The sequence below is a fragment of the Liolophura sinensis genome, chromosome 8 (genome assembly GCF_032854445.1).
Source record: "Liolophura sinensis isolate JHLJ2023 chromosome 8, CUHK_Ljap_v2, whole genome shotgun sequence".
NCBI lineage: Eukaryota > Metazoa > Mollusca > Polyplacophora > Chitonida > Chitonidae > Liolophura > Liolophura sinensis.
Window position 1 is genome coordinate 11415140 of NC_088302.1, and position 18600 is coordinate 11433739.

The 18600-nt window shown below is 39.6% G+C and overlaps 1 protein-coding gene and 1 non-coding gene across 2 annotated transcripts; both read right to left on the reverse strand.

Annotated features, from left to right (window-relative positions):
* Positions 1 to 1683: 1683 nt before the first annotated feature.
* Positions 1684 to 16929, reverse strand: LOC135472673 (protein disulfide-isomerase A3-like). The gene is given in 14 exon segments (XM_064752286.1): positions 1684 to 3356; positions 4851 to 4908; positions 5684 to 5763; positions 6278 to 6406; positions 8086 to 8188; positions 8448 to 8624; positions 9069 to 9191; positions 10574 to 10687; positions 11385 to 11463; positions 11466 to 11510; positions 13115 to 13222; positions 14053 to 14176; positions 14495 to 14582; positions 16736 to 16929. Coding segments are annotated over 14 exon segments (1482 nt in total). The 5' UTR covers positions 16867 to 16929; the 3' UTR covers positions 1684 to 3233.
* Positions 4238 to 4305, reverse strand: LOC135474500 (small nucleolar RNA SNORD82). Its single transcript, XR_010444976.1, has one exon. It is a non-coding gene; the product is annotated as a small nucleolar RNA SNORD82 (small nucleolar RNA).
* Positions 16930 to 18600: the final 1671 nt, after the last annotated feature.

An 18600-nucleotide genomic window follows, 5' to 3' on the forward strand; every position in this document is an offset into this window, starting at 1 on the left:
AATGAAGGCTCGGACATGTCTAAGAGTACAACTGGTCACGTTTCCTATAAATTCACGTCCTTATTTCATGCAAGTGAGAGCTGAGTGAGTGCTTGGGGTTTAACGTCGTACTCAACAATTTTTCAGTCATATGACGACGAAGGAATCATTAGGGTGCATGTACGTGTAATGTGCCTCCTTGTTGCAGGACGGATTTCCACCGCTCTTTTATTTAGTGCTGCTTCACTGAGACGACTTACCGAAGGCAAGTAAGCCGCCGCGCCCGAGCCATTATACTGATAAGGGTCAACCAGTCATTGCACTATCCCCTTCATGCTGAACGACAAGCGAGGAAGTTACAACTTCCTCTTTTAAAGTCTTAGGTGTGACTCGATCAAGGATTGATCCTGGATCTACCGGTCCCGAAGCGGACGCTCTACCAACTGTGCTATCCGGGCTGGTCTTATTATTTCATACAAGCCTATATGAGCATTTACCTGATGTCTCCTGCAACAGTGGGGTTGTATTACGTCTTAAGCTTCGGTGTACAGCACTGTCCAGTTTTTTTGCACATTTCATGGAACTGCCACATAACTTTGGTATATCAGCCAAGAAAACAAAGGCTAAGTCAGGAAGAGGCCAACCTCCCCTGTTACCTGCCAAACTCATGTCATGACAAGGATGTTGTCTGGAATGACTGTTTTTTATTTGATTGCACTTGTACGCTGTACTCAAGAATATTTCGGTGACGGTGGCCAGTATTATAGTGGCAGGGAACTGGCCCGAGCCAAAGAGAAACCCACAACCATTCGCAGGTTGCTGTAAGACCTTCCCACCTAAGGTGTAATGGTTAAGCTTCTTGTCTGTGTTTGCTGTGTATCACTGAGTTCTCTCTTTACTGGCAAAGTTTAGGAAACGAGAGAAACTTCTTCACCTAGATAATAACATGCCAAGAATTTCTGTTAAATCGCATTAGCACAAACACTGTGCTCTTAGTTCTTTCTGTAAGGAGTAAATGTTTCTGTGCAACTGTGCTCCTAAAGTGAAGGGCTACCTCACAAGCACAGTGGCGTATAAACAGAAAAGAATGTGTTTTTTGTTCCTCAGCTTTAAAACAACTTTTGTAGGCGAGAAATGTTCAACAATCATGTCAACTGATAAGCTTGCTTTGAATCGATCATAGAATGAATGCTTGGGGTTTAACGTCGCACTTTACAATTTTTCATTCCAATGACGAGGAGGAGTCAATAGGTGTGCGTGTACATATAGTGTGTCAGACAGAGCGAGTCCATGCCACCAAAGTGCTGCCTCCACTGAAGTATCTTACCGAAGACACCAGACAGGACACCCAACCTATTCACATCACCAGGGCAACCAGTCCTCTTTCCTTGCAAAAACCTCTCAGTACTAACGACCAAGCCATTTTAAAAGTCTTTGGTATGACCCGACGGGGGCTTGATCCTGGGCCTTCCGACTTCCGAGGCAGATGCTCCAATCATTAGGCCACTGAAATGGTCCAGCCTGTCATAGAACAATTTCGGAGTTTTATGCAGTACTCAAGAATTTCACTTATGGTGTGAGGAAACCAAGCTAAGTCTGGTGGAAACCCATGATCATGTACCAGGTTTCAATTCACTAGAACTAATGTAAATCAACCAATAAAGCGCTTTATTCATTTGAATTTAAGCATACAATAACTATCAACATGATCCTAAAATGAGTTTTTGTCACTGAAGATGCACCCCATATCTCTCAGGTTTCAAAATACTGGTTTGCAGAGGCAGTTGAAAAAGTTGAATAATTTTATCAACTTGTTGGACATTGAGCTGAAGCTGTCCAAGGCCGTTCAGAGTTTAACATTTTCTGATTTACAATAATTCAGAAGACTTCCTCATGAAACTTACTATGAACAAAGAATTTGAAGTACCGGTATATGCAAAAAAATTAATGCATAAACAAAAGCATTTTGCACAAAATTGATTAACTAAAAACTTCGAAAAAACGTCACCTTCGCTGCAGATACCCACACGATACTCAACCTTGATCTTACCTGGGATGCCAAGTCTAATCTCAGATCGAGGCCGAGTTTCACGTGGGTTTCCACTATTGGGAAGAGGTTTACCTTTTCACTGTTTTTCGAAGTTTATAGCTGAATTTATCAATTTTATCCAATATATTTGTATTAATTCACTAATACCAAAATTTATTAATTACCTTTCCATATATTTTAAATTGTTTGTTCTTAAGATATCTGAAAAACCTTGAATCACACCGAATCATTAGAAATGGTCACAAATTTCGAATGGCACTATTCTGTAGGCCAGCCTATGAATAGGTTTTCCAAACTCCACTTAACTTTAATTCCATATTAGCAGCATACTTCAGACAATACTGAGAAAAAAAAAGGCCGTCCTTTGTACGTATATATCGAGCATATAAAGTCATGAGAAAACCAACACGAACACTTGTCTGACAAATTGTTCACTGTTTGGTTTTATTTTCTTTTTTAGTCTTTCGAGTCAAAAAAAAAAAAAAAAACCCAAAAGATGAGAATGCTTCAGAGATGAATATATTAAGATCGCAAAAAAAAACAAATGTCACCCTTTCCCTCTATCATCCACGCACCATTTACTCGAGCCGTAAGCTTTAGTTTTGCCTTTTCAGCAGCCTTCCTGGGCTACTTCACAAAGTAAAACGAGAAAAAAAAAACAAAAGATGACCGCTTAATTAAAACAGTTCAGGACCTTGCATGAAATAGCAAAACAATGACGACGAACACTAGAAAACCAACGATATTTACACCTCACTGCATCAGTGATCATTAACAATTTCTATAAGCTCGGAATGGTGGAGGATTGTCCATTTCCTTCTGAACAAAATACAATCCTCCAGAATTTTGTCTTGCCTAAAAAGACAGACTGAAGTTAACAAAACACAGAAATGTGAAAATCTGTACTGCTAAACTTTTAAAAAAATTAATCTTAAAGAATCAACAGCACTCATTTCTGAGTGCACTGCAGTTGTTAAAAACAATTTTTTCGCGTTTTTAATCTGTACAGAAATGCTAACTCAGTACTTAATGCCAGACAAATACCAGTGGACACGATTGAATTTTACAAAGAAATTTGAGGCATTCAAAAAGTGTTCCGTTTTCCGACTGAAGGCAGTATTACAGAAGCGAATGGTCCATACACAAATTCTCCTACAGTTTGTACAAATTTATTAATTTTTTTTTTTTTTTACATAAATACAATTTATAATTCTGTCTTCTTTTTCTTCTTGCCGCCTTTCGACTTTCCAGATCTGTTGTACCCTTTCAGTTCATTTGTTGCTTCCTTAGCCAAAAATTTAAGGAAATCATCCACCTCGCGTCCACCCTGCAAAGATGGAAATACACCCTTGTTTATTAATTTATTTCATTTATATGAATGGTGTGTTATGCCATACTAAAAAATACCTCACTTACCCTTACCTCAATTGTTTCGCACAGGAAAGAACGACCTTCAGTGCAATTTGTGCACATTATTAATTTGATTTTGGAGACAAAACTACAGTGTTTGGATTGGCCAGTTTCAGGGCTTCACAGAAAGTTTAATTTTATCAGCCAACACAGAAAAATGCCCCCGGAATATGCTTAAATAAACACCTATGCAAAAAGATTGAAAAATTCCATACAAGACGGCAGAGCCCAGGAGGGAACCCATGGCCATTAAACCATTGTAAACACAAGACTGAAACTGGTCATTGAGGAGATTCCGACTACCTACATTAATTCACATAGGGGAAGGAACCTGAAGCGCCCAAGGCAAACCACCAACCTTTGGCAAGCTATTGACAAACTTTCCCACATGTGCCAGATATGCACACCATGTTGGTGGAAGACGTGGTTTTAGACGAATGTTATACTGCACCAAGGCCACATAAGACAAACAATTATTGTCACCAAAGGCCCAGAAGCAGTGAAAGATAGAGAATGTACATTCCCTGTTCAAGGCTGAGTTTGAACTGCCACCTTTTGCATGTTAACAACTGAAAGACGAGACCACGGTCTGCTCCCCATATCTTAGGCAAAGCAGCTCATCCTCGACAGATCGAGAATTTAAGTAGAAAATACCATGAAAATTCCTAAATGCCACATCCCCCATAGACTAAAGCTTCACAAATCTTAACACTACAAATATACTTTCTAATCCCCGATTCTTCCAACAAGGTTGCAGCAAGAATGGTAATCTTACAATGAAAACTGGACCTCAACACCAAGCATCAGACAAAAGTGAGTATCCTCATGGTTCAGAATTACGTCCCTTTGTTGTCATCCTCTGCTTAGCCTTACTGTCTTTACAGAAAATTCAAGCAAGGTCAAAGGTCACCATTTCTGGTCATAACAACCTGGAAATGTATTGTTGACCACTGCTCAATAATGAGCACAGCGGCCACAGAAATAGTGACATGCAGAAAAACAGCTGATCACCATTCAGAATGAAAATTACACCCTCGCACATCACTCTTGTACGACATGTACTTATTTATTTGATTGATGTTTTACGCCGTACTCAAGAACATTTCACTTATACGACGGCAGCCAGCATTATGGTGGGTGGAAACCGGGCACAGCCCGGGGTAAACCCACGACCATCGGCAGGCTGCTGGTAGACCTTCCCACTTACGGCCGGAGAGAAAGCCAGCATGAGCTGGACTTGAACTCGCAGCGACCGCATTGGTGAGAGACTCCTGGGTCATTAGGCTGCGCTATGTACGACATGTAAGATAGAAGTACAATTTCGTTTGCATGTTAGAATTAGACATGGTTCTAGGATATACGTTATTATTATTCATACGCAGACAACTTGTTGCTCAACAGGACAACTTACCTGGTAGGTTTGGGGGCTATTTTTATTTCCTTTAGGAGCATAATAAATGGTGGGGAAGCTGAAACAAATGAAATGTACAAATGTCAATGAAGAATTGACCTAAAAAGAACAACTAAAGTCTTATTAATAATTAGCATTAAAATTTGTACAAAATTTTTTTACTCTGGTTGATTCGAACACTCTGCAGGTGAACTAAAACTTTTTATATTTTTCTAACGTGACTATAAAGACGTGACTCATTTTGATTGATTCAAATGTAGGACATCCTTTTGAAGAAATGAGAGTTTCAGCAGTGAGTGAGCGAGTGCTTGCGGTTTAATGTCATACTTCACAATTTTTCAGTCATACAACAACAAAGGAGTCCTTAGGGTACACGTACGTGTAATGTGCCGCCTTGTTGCTGGACGGATTTCCATCACTCTTTTATCTAGTGCTGCTACACGGAGACAATTTACCGCAGGCAAGTAAGCCGCTCCGTCCGAGCCAATATATTGATACGGGTCAACCAGTTGCTGTACTATCCCCTTAATGCTGAACACCAAGCAAGGAAGCTACCCCTTAATGCTGAACACCAAGCAAAGGAGATACAACTTCCTCTTTTAAAGTCTTAGGTGTGACTCTACCCAGGCTTCTAGCGCTCCAGAAGCGGACACTCTACTAACCGTGCTATCGGGCCCAGTGGGTTTCAGCACTGAAAGTAATATTTAAAATATGAAGTGGAGCGGACTGCATCATCTGAAGCCCAAATGGAGTGGGCTACATCATCTGAAGCCAAAGTGGAGTGTTATGCATCATTTGAAGCCACAGCAAAAGCACCCCTTGAGCACACTCACCCTCTCACTTCATACTGTTTAGGAACATCATTTGCTGTGGCATCCATCTTAGCAATAGTAATTTCTGGCTCATCCTTGAGCTGAAAAAAAAAGAAAACCAAAACTTGATATGCATGTCCAGAACAAGGGAAGCAACTCTTCATTACTAACCCTCCTAATGAAGGTAAAAACATCTCACATCAGACAATCAAATTGAAAGCCTGTTGTTGTCGCCATGTGCCTATCTGTGATCAACAGCAAGACTTAAGCTATAAATGATTCATTCAGTTCAGAAAAATGTTTTGAAATACTACATTTCCACTCAAATGGAATTTTATTTACATGCATAACATTGTACTAGACCATTTTTGACAAATTTACAAGGTGGATCAGGATTATTTGAAGAAGCAGCATAAAGCCTGGTGAAACCTCGCACTTGGTCAATGGCTTATCTGCTGCAGCCAGAATAACTGCTACAGCCTGTCTGCGCCCCCAAAATATAAAATATAAACAACTACTCTATTAGACGTTATCAATATGAAGGTTGATAACACATATTTATCAGTACGTGTACACTGTGAAGAGATTGAACTACGGGTTGACATAGGCACTCACCTTTTCCGCTAACTCGTCATATTTTGGAGCTAAAGATTTGCAATGTCCACACCAAGGAGCGTAAAATTCTATCAAAACATCTTTGTTTTCATCATTGACGATCTCATCAAAATTTTCTGCTACAACCACCTGAAAATGAAAAGACAAACATTATTTGACAGTACAGTTATGCTAGATGAAATGACAAGTGTCAACCTTCCGTAGCAATTAAGCAGCATTAAGGTGAAGGCTACACATTATAGACAGATTCAAGTTGTAAAACCAAGTGATAGAGGAAACATGAAAAACCTGCAGTTCTAAAACCACTAGCACAATGAGAATGTAATTGAAGTTCATTGTAAATCATAACTTACAACTGACACCCTCTGGCATGTAGGGATTGTAAGGTAGTAACAGTTGTCAGTTTGAAATCAGGAATTACAACTGAAGTTTGTAAATTTGAAAAAGATTTTCAGGGCAAAGTTGATGGTTTTTTTTCTCCTGATATACAAGGGCTTTGGACGTAAAGTTACGTTCTCAAAGGAATTATTTTCTTTAGTAAAGGATGATATTCTACTGGGGAAAATGTAACTTTACCACCAGAAGTAATCTCTCATGAAATTTATTTGCCTCAAAAAATGCTCTTCTGTGGTTGAATTTTCATGTCATTTAGGGTAATTTTCAGTATGTCAGAGCTGAATCAGGGTTTCTACAGGTATATGAAAATAAAATTCAAGGAGTTTCCAGTAGTTTTTTTTGTCATTTTCAAGGCTAGTTTAAATATCATGGTGCAAATTATAGACTATATTTTAAGTCTGAATTATAGATGCTTTAATTTGCATGCATGTATATTGAATAGTACGCTTGCTATCTGTAGGATCCTAGTAAAATGTAATTTCCTCTGTCAGAAAAATTTGTTACGAAATTAATTTGTACATTCAGTTTATTTAAACACAACATTATGATCAATACATTGGAGTAACACAGCCTGACCTGATAAAACCAGACGGCGTACACATTTATGTTTCGGCACATATTCTAAAACATTTAATTTACCTGGGATCCAAAAAAAAGATAGTTTATTAAGTGAAAAAGTATAAATTTTTCATGGGAGTTAACTTCATTTACAGGTGTAACTCTACCGAGATTTATTTCCCTTGATAATTTTTTTTTTTTTTTTTAACTGTTGGCGATAAAAGGCATTCCCCAAAATGCCATGATTCTCATTCGTTATTTAACAAAAATGATTTCAAGCATTATTTAATGTAAGTCAACTTGCAACAATGCTGAACCTCCTTTGTAGATTTCTGTCAAGTAATCGCCATAAAACTGTTGTTGTATCACTAAGATGAGGCCGTTTGAAATGAAAGTGGATTATTTTCATAAGAAAAATTGCGAAAAATCGGCTAAAAAACCCAGAAAACTCTCATGGTAGATTTTGTAAAACATTTGTATTTCTTCTTAAGTAAATAAATTTGTCGCCAAAAAAATTCGCATTTTTCAAATTTTATCACCATTTCCAAAAATTTTTCTAAATTTGTGACAATGGCAAGAGCCAGCGGAAGCCCTGATTATGGGAGAATTATCAGCGAGCTCCCGATATACAGACTAGGTGGTCAGCAGACAATATTGAAGTTCCGGACAAACTAAGATTTTCAAGAAGTTTCCAGGAGTATTTGTATTTTTATGGACTTTCAAGTACTTGAAAATGAAATTGTATTTTTCAAGGGCTTTCAAGGAGTTTCAAAGGACTGTGCGCACCCTGTGAATTCTACTGTGGACTCCTCCTTTAAGACATAAGATCTCTAGGTGAAGTCCACATATCTCACCTTGACTGGCTCGTCATTTGACTCTGGTACAGGCTCAGATTTCAAGTAAGGTTTCAATTTTCCATCCAGGAAATCATTAACAAAAGCTTCTAAGGTGTCCAGTCTGAAAATACAAAGTTTTCTTGTACTATTCTAAAGTAGCAAATCAATACAGCAATGTGATATCACACTTGGATTTTCAATCTAAAAAGTTCTGTGTCTGGTTCATTCTTCGGTAAGACAATATTCTTGACAAGGTAAGTTTTCAAGCTAACATTGTATTTGTTTTCATGGCCACATTCTGAATATATCATCCCATTTACTATTCAAATTCTTTATTTCCTCCAGAAAAACACAAACTAAGGTTCAAGTGGAAGACTTACGAAAGTTTCTCTTTCATGGGAAATTTTTGATCCTTCTCGTCCCTGATAGCAACCACTGGTTGGTCGGCAGCTTTCAATCCAAACTCAGCCAGCTCGTGGGAGAAAGAATCTACATTAGAGACGCTGAAGTAGACAGTTTTTCCAGCTTCCCTCAGTTTCTTTCCCACTTTCATAGCCCTGTAAAGACAAAATCACCTATTTATTAGGTATGGAATGATGCAAGGTTCATCAATTTCATTGGTGTTATTTCACTTATGACAAGCATTACAAAGGTCAGCTTTCAGAAACCTCGTTAAAATCTTGCAAAATTAAAAAGCAAAAGAACTTCCAGTTCTGATAAAATTCCAACCTCATTCAACCCATCAAAGCTGGATTTAAATGCATGCTATTAATACCAGTTGGTCCCAAATACTGCTGTTATGCTGCAATGCTTGTGAGCTACCACAAAGTTCTACATAAGAGAACAAAAGACTTAGTCAACCCTCTTCAGGCAGTTTATGCTCCTCACCAGCCAAGTGCCGATGGTTTTAACCATGTGCTTGCCAAATGTCCTGGCCTAACAAGTTTCTTTACAGAATGAAGATAATTTACAACCACAATATAAACAAATTTCGTACGCACCTGTTTCTCCAATAGTTGGAACCTTTGGGGTTCAGTTTGAAGTTCACATCAAAGTAGATGGTCACTAAGGGCTTTTTGAAATTCTCTGCATTACCCGGAGTTCTGAATCCACACAGGCCCACCCTGTCAAGAGTACAAAGTTTGTGAGGGTGAGATGAGCAGGTTGACATACAAAATAGTCCTGATAGCTTACCCATGCTTCAGTACCAGGACTGATGTAATCACAACTGTCAGCTGAGTAAGGATGCAAAGTAAACAGTATCTATTGCACATCATAAGCATGTATGAATGTTAATCAAAAACAAAATTAGAAGACCCCCCAACACTCTCAGTCATATACCCCCACACCCCCCTCAACAGCCCGTCATATACCCCCCACCTCCATCAACAATTCCAGGCGTATAACCTCACCCCATCAACAGTCCCAGTCATATATACCCACTCCACTGAACAGTTCCAGTTATATACCCCACCACCATCAACAGTTCCAGTCATATACCCCACCCTCATCAACAGTCCAAGCCATATAGATCCCCTTTACTGAATAGTCCCAGCCATACACACCCCGCTCTATTCAACAGTCCAAGCCATATTGATCCCCTTTACTGAATAGTCCCAGCCATATACACCCCCTCTATTCAACAGTCCAAGCCATATAGATCCCCTTTACTGAATAATCCCAGCCATACACACCCCCTCTATTCAACAGTCCAAGCCATATAGATCCCATGCCATCAACAGTCCTAGCCATATAGATCCCATTCCATCAACAGTCCTAGCCATATAGATCCCATTCCATCAACAGTACTAGCCATATAGATCCCATGCCATCAACAGTACTAGCCATACAGATCCCATGCCATCAACAGTACTAGCCATACAGATCCCATGCCATCAACAGTACTAGCCATATAGATCCCATTCCATCAACAGTACTAGCCATATAGATCCCATTCCATCAACAGTACTAGCCATATAGATCCCATGCCATCAACAGTCCAAGCCATACAGATCCCATGCCATCAACAGTCCTGGCCATATACACCCCCTCCATTTAACAGTTCTAGCCATATAGATCCCCCTCCATACAACAGTCCTGTGCCATCAGCAGTCCTAGCAATTTATACCCCCTCCAATTAACATTCCTAGCCATATAGACCCCGTTCCATCAGCAGTCCTAGCCATATAGACCCTGTTCCATCAGCAGTCCTAGCCATATAGACCCCGTTCCATCAGCGGTCCTAGCCATACACCCCATACCATCAGCAGTTTAAGCCAAATACCCTCTTTCCCTTCAGCAGTGAAAGACTCCATCCCACAACAGCCCTGCCCGTGGGGAGCTGTGGCTGCACCAGTCCAGAAGATCCATTCCCTTGACCCACAGCCATGAGAAATAACTCTTGCTGAACCAGTGAGGAACCTGCAGTACCGATGGCTTCTCTCCTTGGCTACTGCCGTTTGATCCGACCCAGCATTCACTTATTTGTATGATTCACAGAACTTACACAGAAGATGAGATCCAATTCTTCAGTTTACTCAGTTTAGCACCATCTGTGTATTTCTGTTCTGCGTCCTCAAACTTGTTGTGATAAATTTTAGGCTGGAAAAGTACAATTTCACTGAAAGGAAAAGAAAAAGGTTGCTTTGTGATCAGATGCACGAGTACAGTCTGTATATTTATTTAGCCGGATTTCCAGGCTGTAGTCAAGACTTTTCCACTTGCATATCATTTTCAGTTCCATGGCTGAAAGACACTCAGGGTAACCCTGCAGGGATGGCATTATGGTCAAGAAACAAAAATCAGATTTGTGTTCGCTATGTTTAAGCTGCCCCATGGTGTCCAATATTTTCGTCACCTAATACACAACAAACACGTTTCATATATCATTGCTAACCATCAATATTACCACAAGTGCTGCAGTACTGTATTGGAGTTTTAAATGTCCAAATTTATTATTCCTGTTCTTAAACATTAAAAAAATGGTTTTTTTTTCCCAATAATTACTTGTCATTGTACAAACAAAACTATGTATTTGTACAAATAGTGAAATTCCACGAATTCATGAAAAAATCACATGCCTCAAACCATCATTTCCATGCTTTCCCACATGTGACATACTCATGTAGGTCCACTGGTGAAATGCAAGCAATCTCCACTGAACTATATTCCAAGGACCTTAATCTAACCACAGGAGTTTCACATGGGACGGAAGTAAAATGTTGCTCCTTCCCACCATTCCGCTTTCCTCAATGTTTTAGTATTTTCACTTGTACATAAATTTAAAATCCAGTGTCAGAGAAAAATTCATCACTCACTCTGAATATCCATATTTGTCCATAACTTTTTTATCCGTTGTGATGGCAAAGTTGTAATCTGTACTGAGTGAATCAGCTGCTTCTTAAATGTTGTGGCAAGTTCACTTTCAGCGTCCTTAAAGAAACCTGAAACAGCAACAAAACACAGCCTTAAATTTTTTCTCTCTTTCTCTATTTTTTTTTTTTTTTTTTTTTTTTTTTTTTTAAGAGACGTGAAACTCCATACTTTCATGCTTCAGTCCTATCATTTAACATCCAGACATATCAGATGGGTTGTGTGTCGGCACAGGTGTATCATCACTAGCATGAAAGAAACAGGGAGGCAGCACCAAGGATTGCCAAGTGCAGCGATACCTATGATTTGTAAAGAGTGACAAAGAATTGCTAAAGAGGGAGGTACCAAGGATTGCCACATGAAGCTGTAACGAATTGCTTGTGCATGTACACAAGGATTACCAAGTAGGGCAGTAACAGGGAGGCACAAACGATTGGTAATGAAGGAGGCACAAACGATTGGCAAGGTCTCATAATGCAGGAGGTACCAAGTATTGGTAATGAAGGAGGCACAAACGATTGGCAAGGTCTTATAATGCAGGAGGTACCAAGGATTGGTAATGAAGGAGGCACAAACGATTAGCAAAGTCTCATAATGCAGGAGGTACCAAGGATTGGTAATGAAGGAGGCACAAACGATTGGCAAAGGCTCATAATGCAGGAGGTACCAAGGATTGGTAATGAAGGAGGCACAAACGATTGGCAGGGTCTCATAATGCAGGAGGTACCAAGGATTGCTAATGGAGGAGGTACACGTGATTGTCAAGGGTTGGTAATGCAGGAGGTACACATGATTGTCAAAGGTTGGTAATGGAGGAGGTACAGAGGTATTGCCAAGGATTGGTAATGGAAGAGACACAAAAGGACTGGTAATGGAAGACGTACAAAGGATTGAAAAGGATTGCAAATGGCAGAGGTAATTGCCCTTGGGGAACTAAACACGCTTGTGAAGTCAACATAACAAGCAAGCAGCAAATTACAACTGAAATACTAGTCCTGAAGCCCTCAAATCTGGTATTCAGTACACACATGGCCCACTACAGCTTAATTAAATCCTACACCCTAACCCTGCTTTCATAATTTTGACATAAAAGTGATCTTTTCAGACAAAACAAGATAAAAACAGGCTAAGTCATGCCCATTCAGCCTTCTACAGCGCCCATTGAAATAAAAAAAGGGTACCTGCACTGCAGCACCTTGATTAAGGCCTTACAGCACACTTGACACTTCTATCACATCTAATTCTTTCAATGGATTGGCAATGCCAATCTGTAACAGAGAAAGAGCCTTAATGCCTTTAGAGGTGAAAAAAAAACATAGCAACGAACTTTGAAGACTTCAAGGCTTATGCACCAGAAAAGTAACAAACATTTTGACCAATGGACGCAAATTCAAATGTAACAATGTGTTGCTCATGCTTCAGTCCTATCATTTAACATCCCGACAGATCAGAGGGGTTGTGTGTCGGCACAGGTTTATCATCATTAACATGAGCTTTCAGAAATTTGGAACGTTCGTCAAAACAACTTATCACTTATTAGGCTTGCCTTTCATCAACACTTTGACTTCTGTTGTAAAGATCTTCCACATTAGATGACTCATTCAATTATCCACTTACACTTTAGCTATGCAAAAATAAATGACACCTTTGTCACCTAACTGATACAGGTACGTACCAATAATTCCATACTCATCAGATTCCAAAAATTTCTTGGCATCTTCCACAGATTCCAGCAGTCTGGCACTCGGACCAGCCTTGGACTTCATCACTTTGACGATTCCCTCTGTAAAAATGAAACGAAGCAGATTAGGTCACAAAAAAAGAATTATCTCCTACCTCTTGCCAACTAATAACTGACAGACTAATAACAACTGACAGACTAATAACAACCGACAGACAAATAACAACTGACAGACTAATAACAACTGACAGACTAATAACAACCGACAGACAAATAACAACCGACAGACTAATAACAACTGACAGACTAATAACAACCGACAGACAAATAACAACTGACACACTAATAATAACTGATAGACTAATAACAACCGACAGACTAATAAGAACAAACTCGTGAATAAAAGTGTTTTCTAAGCTTCAATAAGCTTACAGTTATACTCTTTTTGTTTTCTCCAGTAACTGAGGCGAATAAAAAATAGAGTTGCTTGTATCATTATAAAATTTCGTTAACACCTCTGCTAATGTATAAACAAGCATGTTCATTTTATTGGTGTTCAACAGCTTACTCAAGAATATTTCACTTCAATAATGATGGTCAAGCTTAGAAGCTGAGAAAACCGGACTGACACAATATAGAAAATTCCTGTATCTTGCCATGTATCTATTTTAAGCAACAGCCAGACACAGCGTTACCCTGTAATTCTCATGATCCTCTCACATCTAATATTTCAAGCAAAGTTATTAATTGGTATTATCAAAACCATATGTTGTTCACTCACCAATATATCTCATTTAGCATTTCAATATACCTAAACAAAGTCATGCGAAACTAACTATAATTAACCATGGCCTTAATAAACTGAGCTTCCATCATAAGAGCGGAATTCCACTCATCACATGTATCAAAATTTAGTCCACAATCCTGCTCACCAGCATCCCTGGGGCCATTGTAGTCTTCTGCAAACTCTCCATCTCTGAATATCTTCAGTGTTGGGTAGCCACTGACTCCATGTTTACTGCAGACATCCTTCCCACCCTCTGCTGTGCAGTCAACCTGCAAGTCAAGGGGAGATAACAAGGTCAGTGTTAAAATAATGTGAAATGTTCAGTGTGGATTTATTTGATTGTTGTTTAACGCCATATTTACTGGTGACTTCAGGTCAACCTGCCACTGGTTAAGAACACTAAGATAAATACCTACAAACAAATATAGAAAGGTGCTTATCAGAGGGTGTAATCTTAACTGAACTGGACATCGAAAATACTAATTCACACAGTGCTTCTTTAAGTCTTTAACAGTCTGGTAACCGAGTGGTTTAAATGTTATTAGGAGATATGAGTAGAGAACTAAGCAGCTGTTCCAGGGTCTCACCTTAGCTAAGGGCACTGGGGGGTCATTTTGCTGAAGCATGTCTGAGGCTATGTCATATTCTGGAGCTAACTTTTTACAATGGCCACACCTGAAAAGAAAAATTTACAACATTCTGTCAATTTCTATTAAATCACACATTAATTCTCAGGATGGCAGCGGTCTCTGTGTATCAGTATATGTAGGCCACCCTTAGACCAGATTTTCGGACTAAGAAAATTGTATATCTTGAAAGACCTGTATAAACACAGTGACATTTCAAATAAAATTAAATGAAATAAAATAATTTGGCATCTGTAAAAACATGAAAAGAGAATTTTGGCTGGGGGTATTTTTGAAGGGTTGGTAAAATAAGACAAACATTTTGGCCTTAAATGTTTGTGAGTTTCAAGTAATCAACATTTAGTGCTTGGTGGAGTAAGAATGAGGAATGGATTCCCGTAGGTTTGCTTTGCGGGAATCCACCAGAATCTGGGTCAAAGCTAGTACCATAAAGTATGCTATTACTCCAAGTTTTACTACAAGGTGTATAAAATCAAACAGTTCTGGGGATTCAGGGCGACATAAATATCAATATACAGGGGTAGAAATAAGCCCCACAAATCAACATGCCAGCACGGTCAGTTGACTTGGAAATAAAGTGCACTTTGGATCAAAGACCGGGCACTGTGGACCAAAACAGGAGTGCACTGTGAAGCAAAGGCAGGGGATACTGTGGGCCAAAGCAAGAGTGCATTGTGAAGCAAAGGCAGGTGACACTGTGAATCAAAGCAAGAGTATATTGTGAAGCAAAGGCAGGTGACACTGTGGACCAAAACAGGAGTGCTCTGTCGAGTGAGGATAAGGGGCACTGTGAACCAAAGCAAAAGTGCATTGTGAAGCAAAGACTAGGGATACTGTGGGCCAAAGCAAGAGTACACTATGAAGCAAAGGCAGGGGGCACTGTGGACCTAATCAAGAGTACACTATGAAGCAAAGGCAGGGGGCACTGTGGACCAAATCAAGAGTGCCCTGTGGAGTACGGATAAGGTGTACTGTGGACCAAAGCAAAACTTCTAAAAACTAATAAAGTGCACTGTGGACCAAAACATGAGTGCTCTGGGGTGTAAACATATGTTGCACTGTGAACCAAAGGGAGTGTACAATGTGTAGCAAAGATAGAATGCATTGTGGAGCAAAGACAGAAGGCATTGTGGAGCAAAGATAGAGTGCTTTGTGGAGTAAAAATACAGTGCTTTGTAGCCGAGTGCTTCAAGAAGGCCCAATTACATTTCGCTCTGACATGGGAACATAGAAAAAATTTCTAGAACATCAGTATGTCCACTGGATTTTTGTCCCGCCAATCCATTTTCAGTGACTTACAAACTCTGAAGCTATAAACCCTTAAGTGTAAAACTCTTCAGAAAACTTCGCATATCTCGGAAGCTCAGACAACGCTAGAACAGCTCTGATTGTCTGAAGTTGATGTGAACCTCACCTCCAGAAATGGTGCTATGATGGACACACACTAGGAAATGAATGTCTATGTGAATGTCTTTCTAAACTGAGGTTAATCCACAGGCCTACGGGTGAAGTAAATTAAATTGCCTGTACTGGTCGATGACTGGCTTCTATGACGTTCAGTGAGAAAAAAAGATGCTTCAAGGAAAATGTCAACATCAGGTTCAGCAACCCCAACTTTACAAATCCATCTAAGATGTGTAAATATAGGGAAAAGCAGACTATACATCGATTTGTACTGACTGGGATGGGGCGTCGTGGGGTGTGGTGGGTGGCTACTTCAACTCCTCTTTTATATTGGGCTGGCGGAGTATGGCTAGAGGAAAGTGGGGTACCGGTATGTAGCTAGAGGAAAGGGGGAGGGTGGCTAGAAGAAAGGGGGGGATGGCTAGAGGAAAGTGGTGGGGTGGGTGGCTGGAGGAAAGTTGGGCGGTTGGCTGGGGGAAAGGGGTTTGGGACTTCCACGATCTTCTAAAAATTCAATTATCACTTTGAAATTAATGAATTTCAATTATAAAAAAGATTTTGTTTTGCCATAACAGAAATATCAAAGATGTGAGCGCACTATTAATCTTCAGCTTATAGCATAAAGATGATAGCATGCTTACAAAACATGTTCTTAAAACATGCAGTGAGCATAAAGATGATAGCATGCTTACAAAACATGTTCTTAAAACATGCAGTGCCCCCCCCCCCCCCCACCCCCACTCCCACTACTCCTCTAACGACACGCCGGCAACTTACCATGGTGCGAAAAATTCCACGAGAATAAGTTCATGGTCGTCTATGACATCTTCAAAATTCTCCGTTAAGTCGATCACCTCACTGGCAAAGGTTAGCCCGATGATGGACATTAAATACGCAATACAACGCATTTTGATCGGTTTGTTAGCAGCCTAGCTTCTGAGGACGAAGTGTGCTTGTTTTCCCCCCACGAGTTAAAATGGCAGACAAACGGGGTCCCTATCATTGAAGGCCTGCATGCGCTGTCCGCTTTTCATTGGTCCACGCTTACATTTGCGACCAATGGATGCCAGGCTTTCTAATCCTACTGAGGGTGCAGATGAGTGCCACGCGTGCAACATCTGTGACATTTCTGGTCGAAGAACGATTTGATTTACACGTACAAACATTTGTCATTGACATATGTGGATAAAGACATAATAAGTAGATAATTAAAAAAAATAAAACCCATGAATGAAATAGGCCACAAAGTTGCAAATTTGCCGGAAATAGTTTCTATTTCTCTCTCGTGCCTAGTACTTAGGTCTATGTCTTATAAGCACCATTCAAATTTAGAAACCTCGCTCCTTTATTTATTCAACCCTCAAGGTAAGACTTTGTATAAGGCTTCACCGTTTTAAGCCTCCGATGTCCTTTCACCTCAACAGGTAGGATTTGTTCTTGGACAGGATATATCATTGGGATAGTTATTGAACGTTTTTGAAATCCTTTTGTTGAAGGCGTGCAGATTTACACCTAACATGAGAAATCTGTGTAATACTGTACACGGACACGGTAAACATCATATATGTCTCCTGTGAGAAAGATATAACCATTGATATATGTATTTGATTGTGTATCAGTGTAAATCTCTGCTTAGTATTTTACAAGAATATGTTTCTCCTCCATTCGACATGTGATACTTCTTTAAAATGTCATTTATTCTAATAAGTTTCTGGATAATAGACCTACATTCACTCAGCCGTGAATGAGTCAAATGCATGCATAAACATGTTTGCTAACCCACGAGGCCGACAACACTTTGAACTTTTCTACCGGCCAATTAACATTTACAATTGGCTAAGCTATAAGCCAGATAATATCATATCATATATCATAAGTGATGGGGGGGGGGGGGGGGGGCTGTAGGCCCATATTCATCGCCATGTTGTATACATGAACGGTTGGATACAAAGCGTTACTGAAATCCATATTTTGATTACCGGTATGAACAACTTCTAATCTAGCATGATACTCGGTTTAAATACTGATTTCACTCATTCGCTTAGAACATCCATTCCGTCTTCTGACATCATTGAAAACTGTTGACAGCTTTTCTTTACATGACCCCGTCCTGATTCCGTAGTCTATAAGTACATTTTTATAATTTTTTGGTTGTTTGTATTAAAAGTCGTTTTGGGAATTGGCCCTGCGATTATGGACCCAGAACGTCCATTTTGGCTGACGTCTGCTATACGAATGTAGGGCCTATGTTTCGACGGACAGATCCGTCGGTTATGCATGGATTATAAAATGTTGAGAACAATAACAATAAATGTCCCCTCCAATAACATCTTAAGTTGCCTCATGTGCATAGCCTATATACTATTGATGTTCTCATATTTTTCAAACTGACCTCCCGAGCAATAACATAACCTAGCAACAAGACAAATAATATATAGGTACTATATACATGTAAGTCATTATCTACACCCTTACTACTGTGTATATGTTATAACTTTTAAGTACGCAGGCGTATATACAACGGATTAATCATAACACACGCTTTTCCCCAAGCGAAAATGATACAAGACTTATTTAAATGAAGCAGATTTCTGAGGGGAAAAAGTTGAATTTGATGACATTTTGGCATTAATCAAATGGCT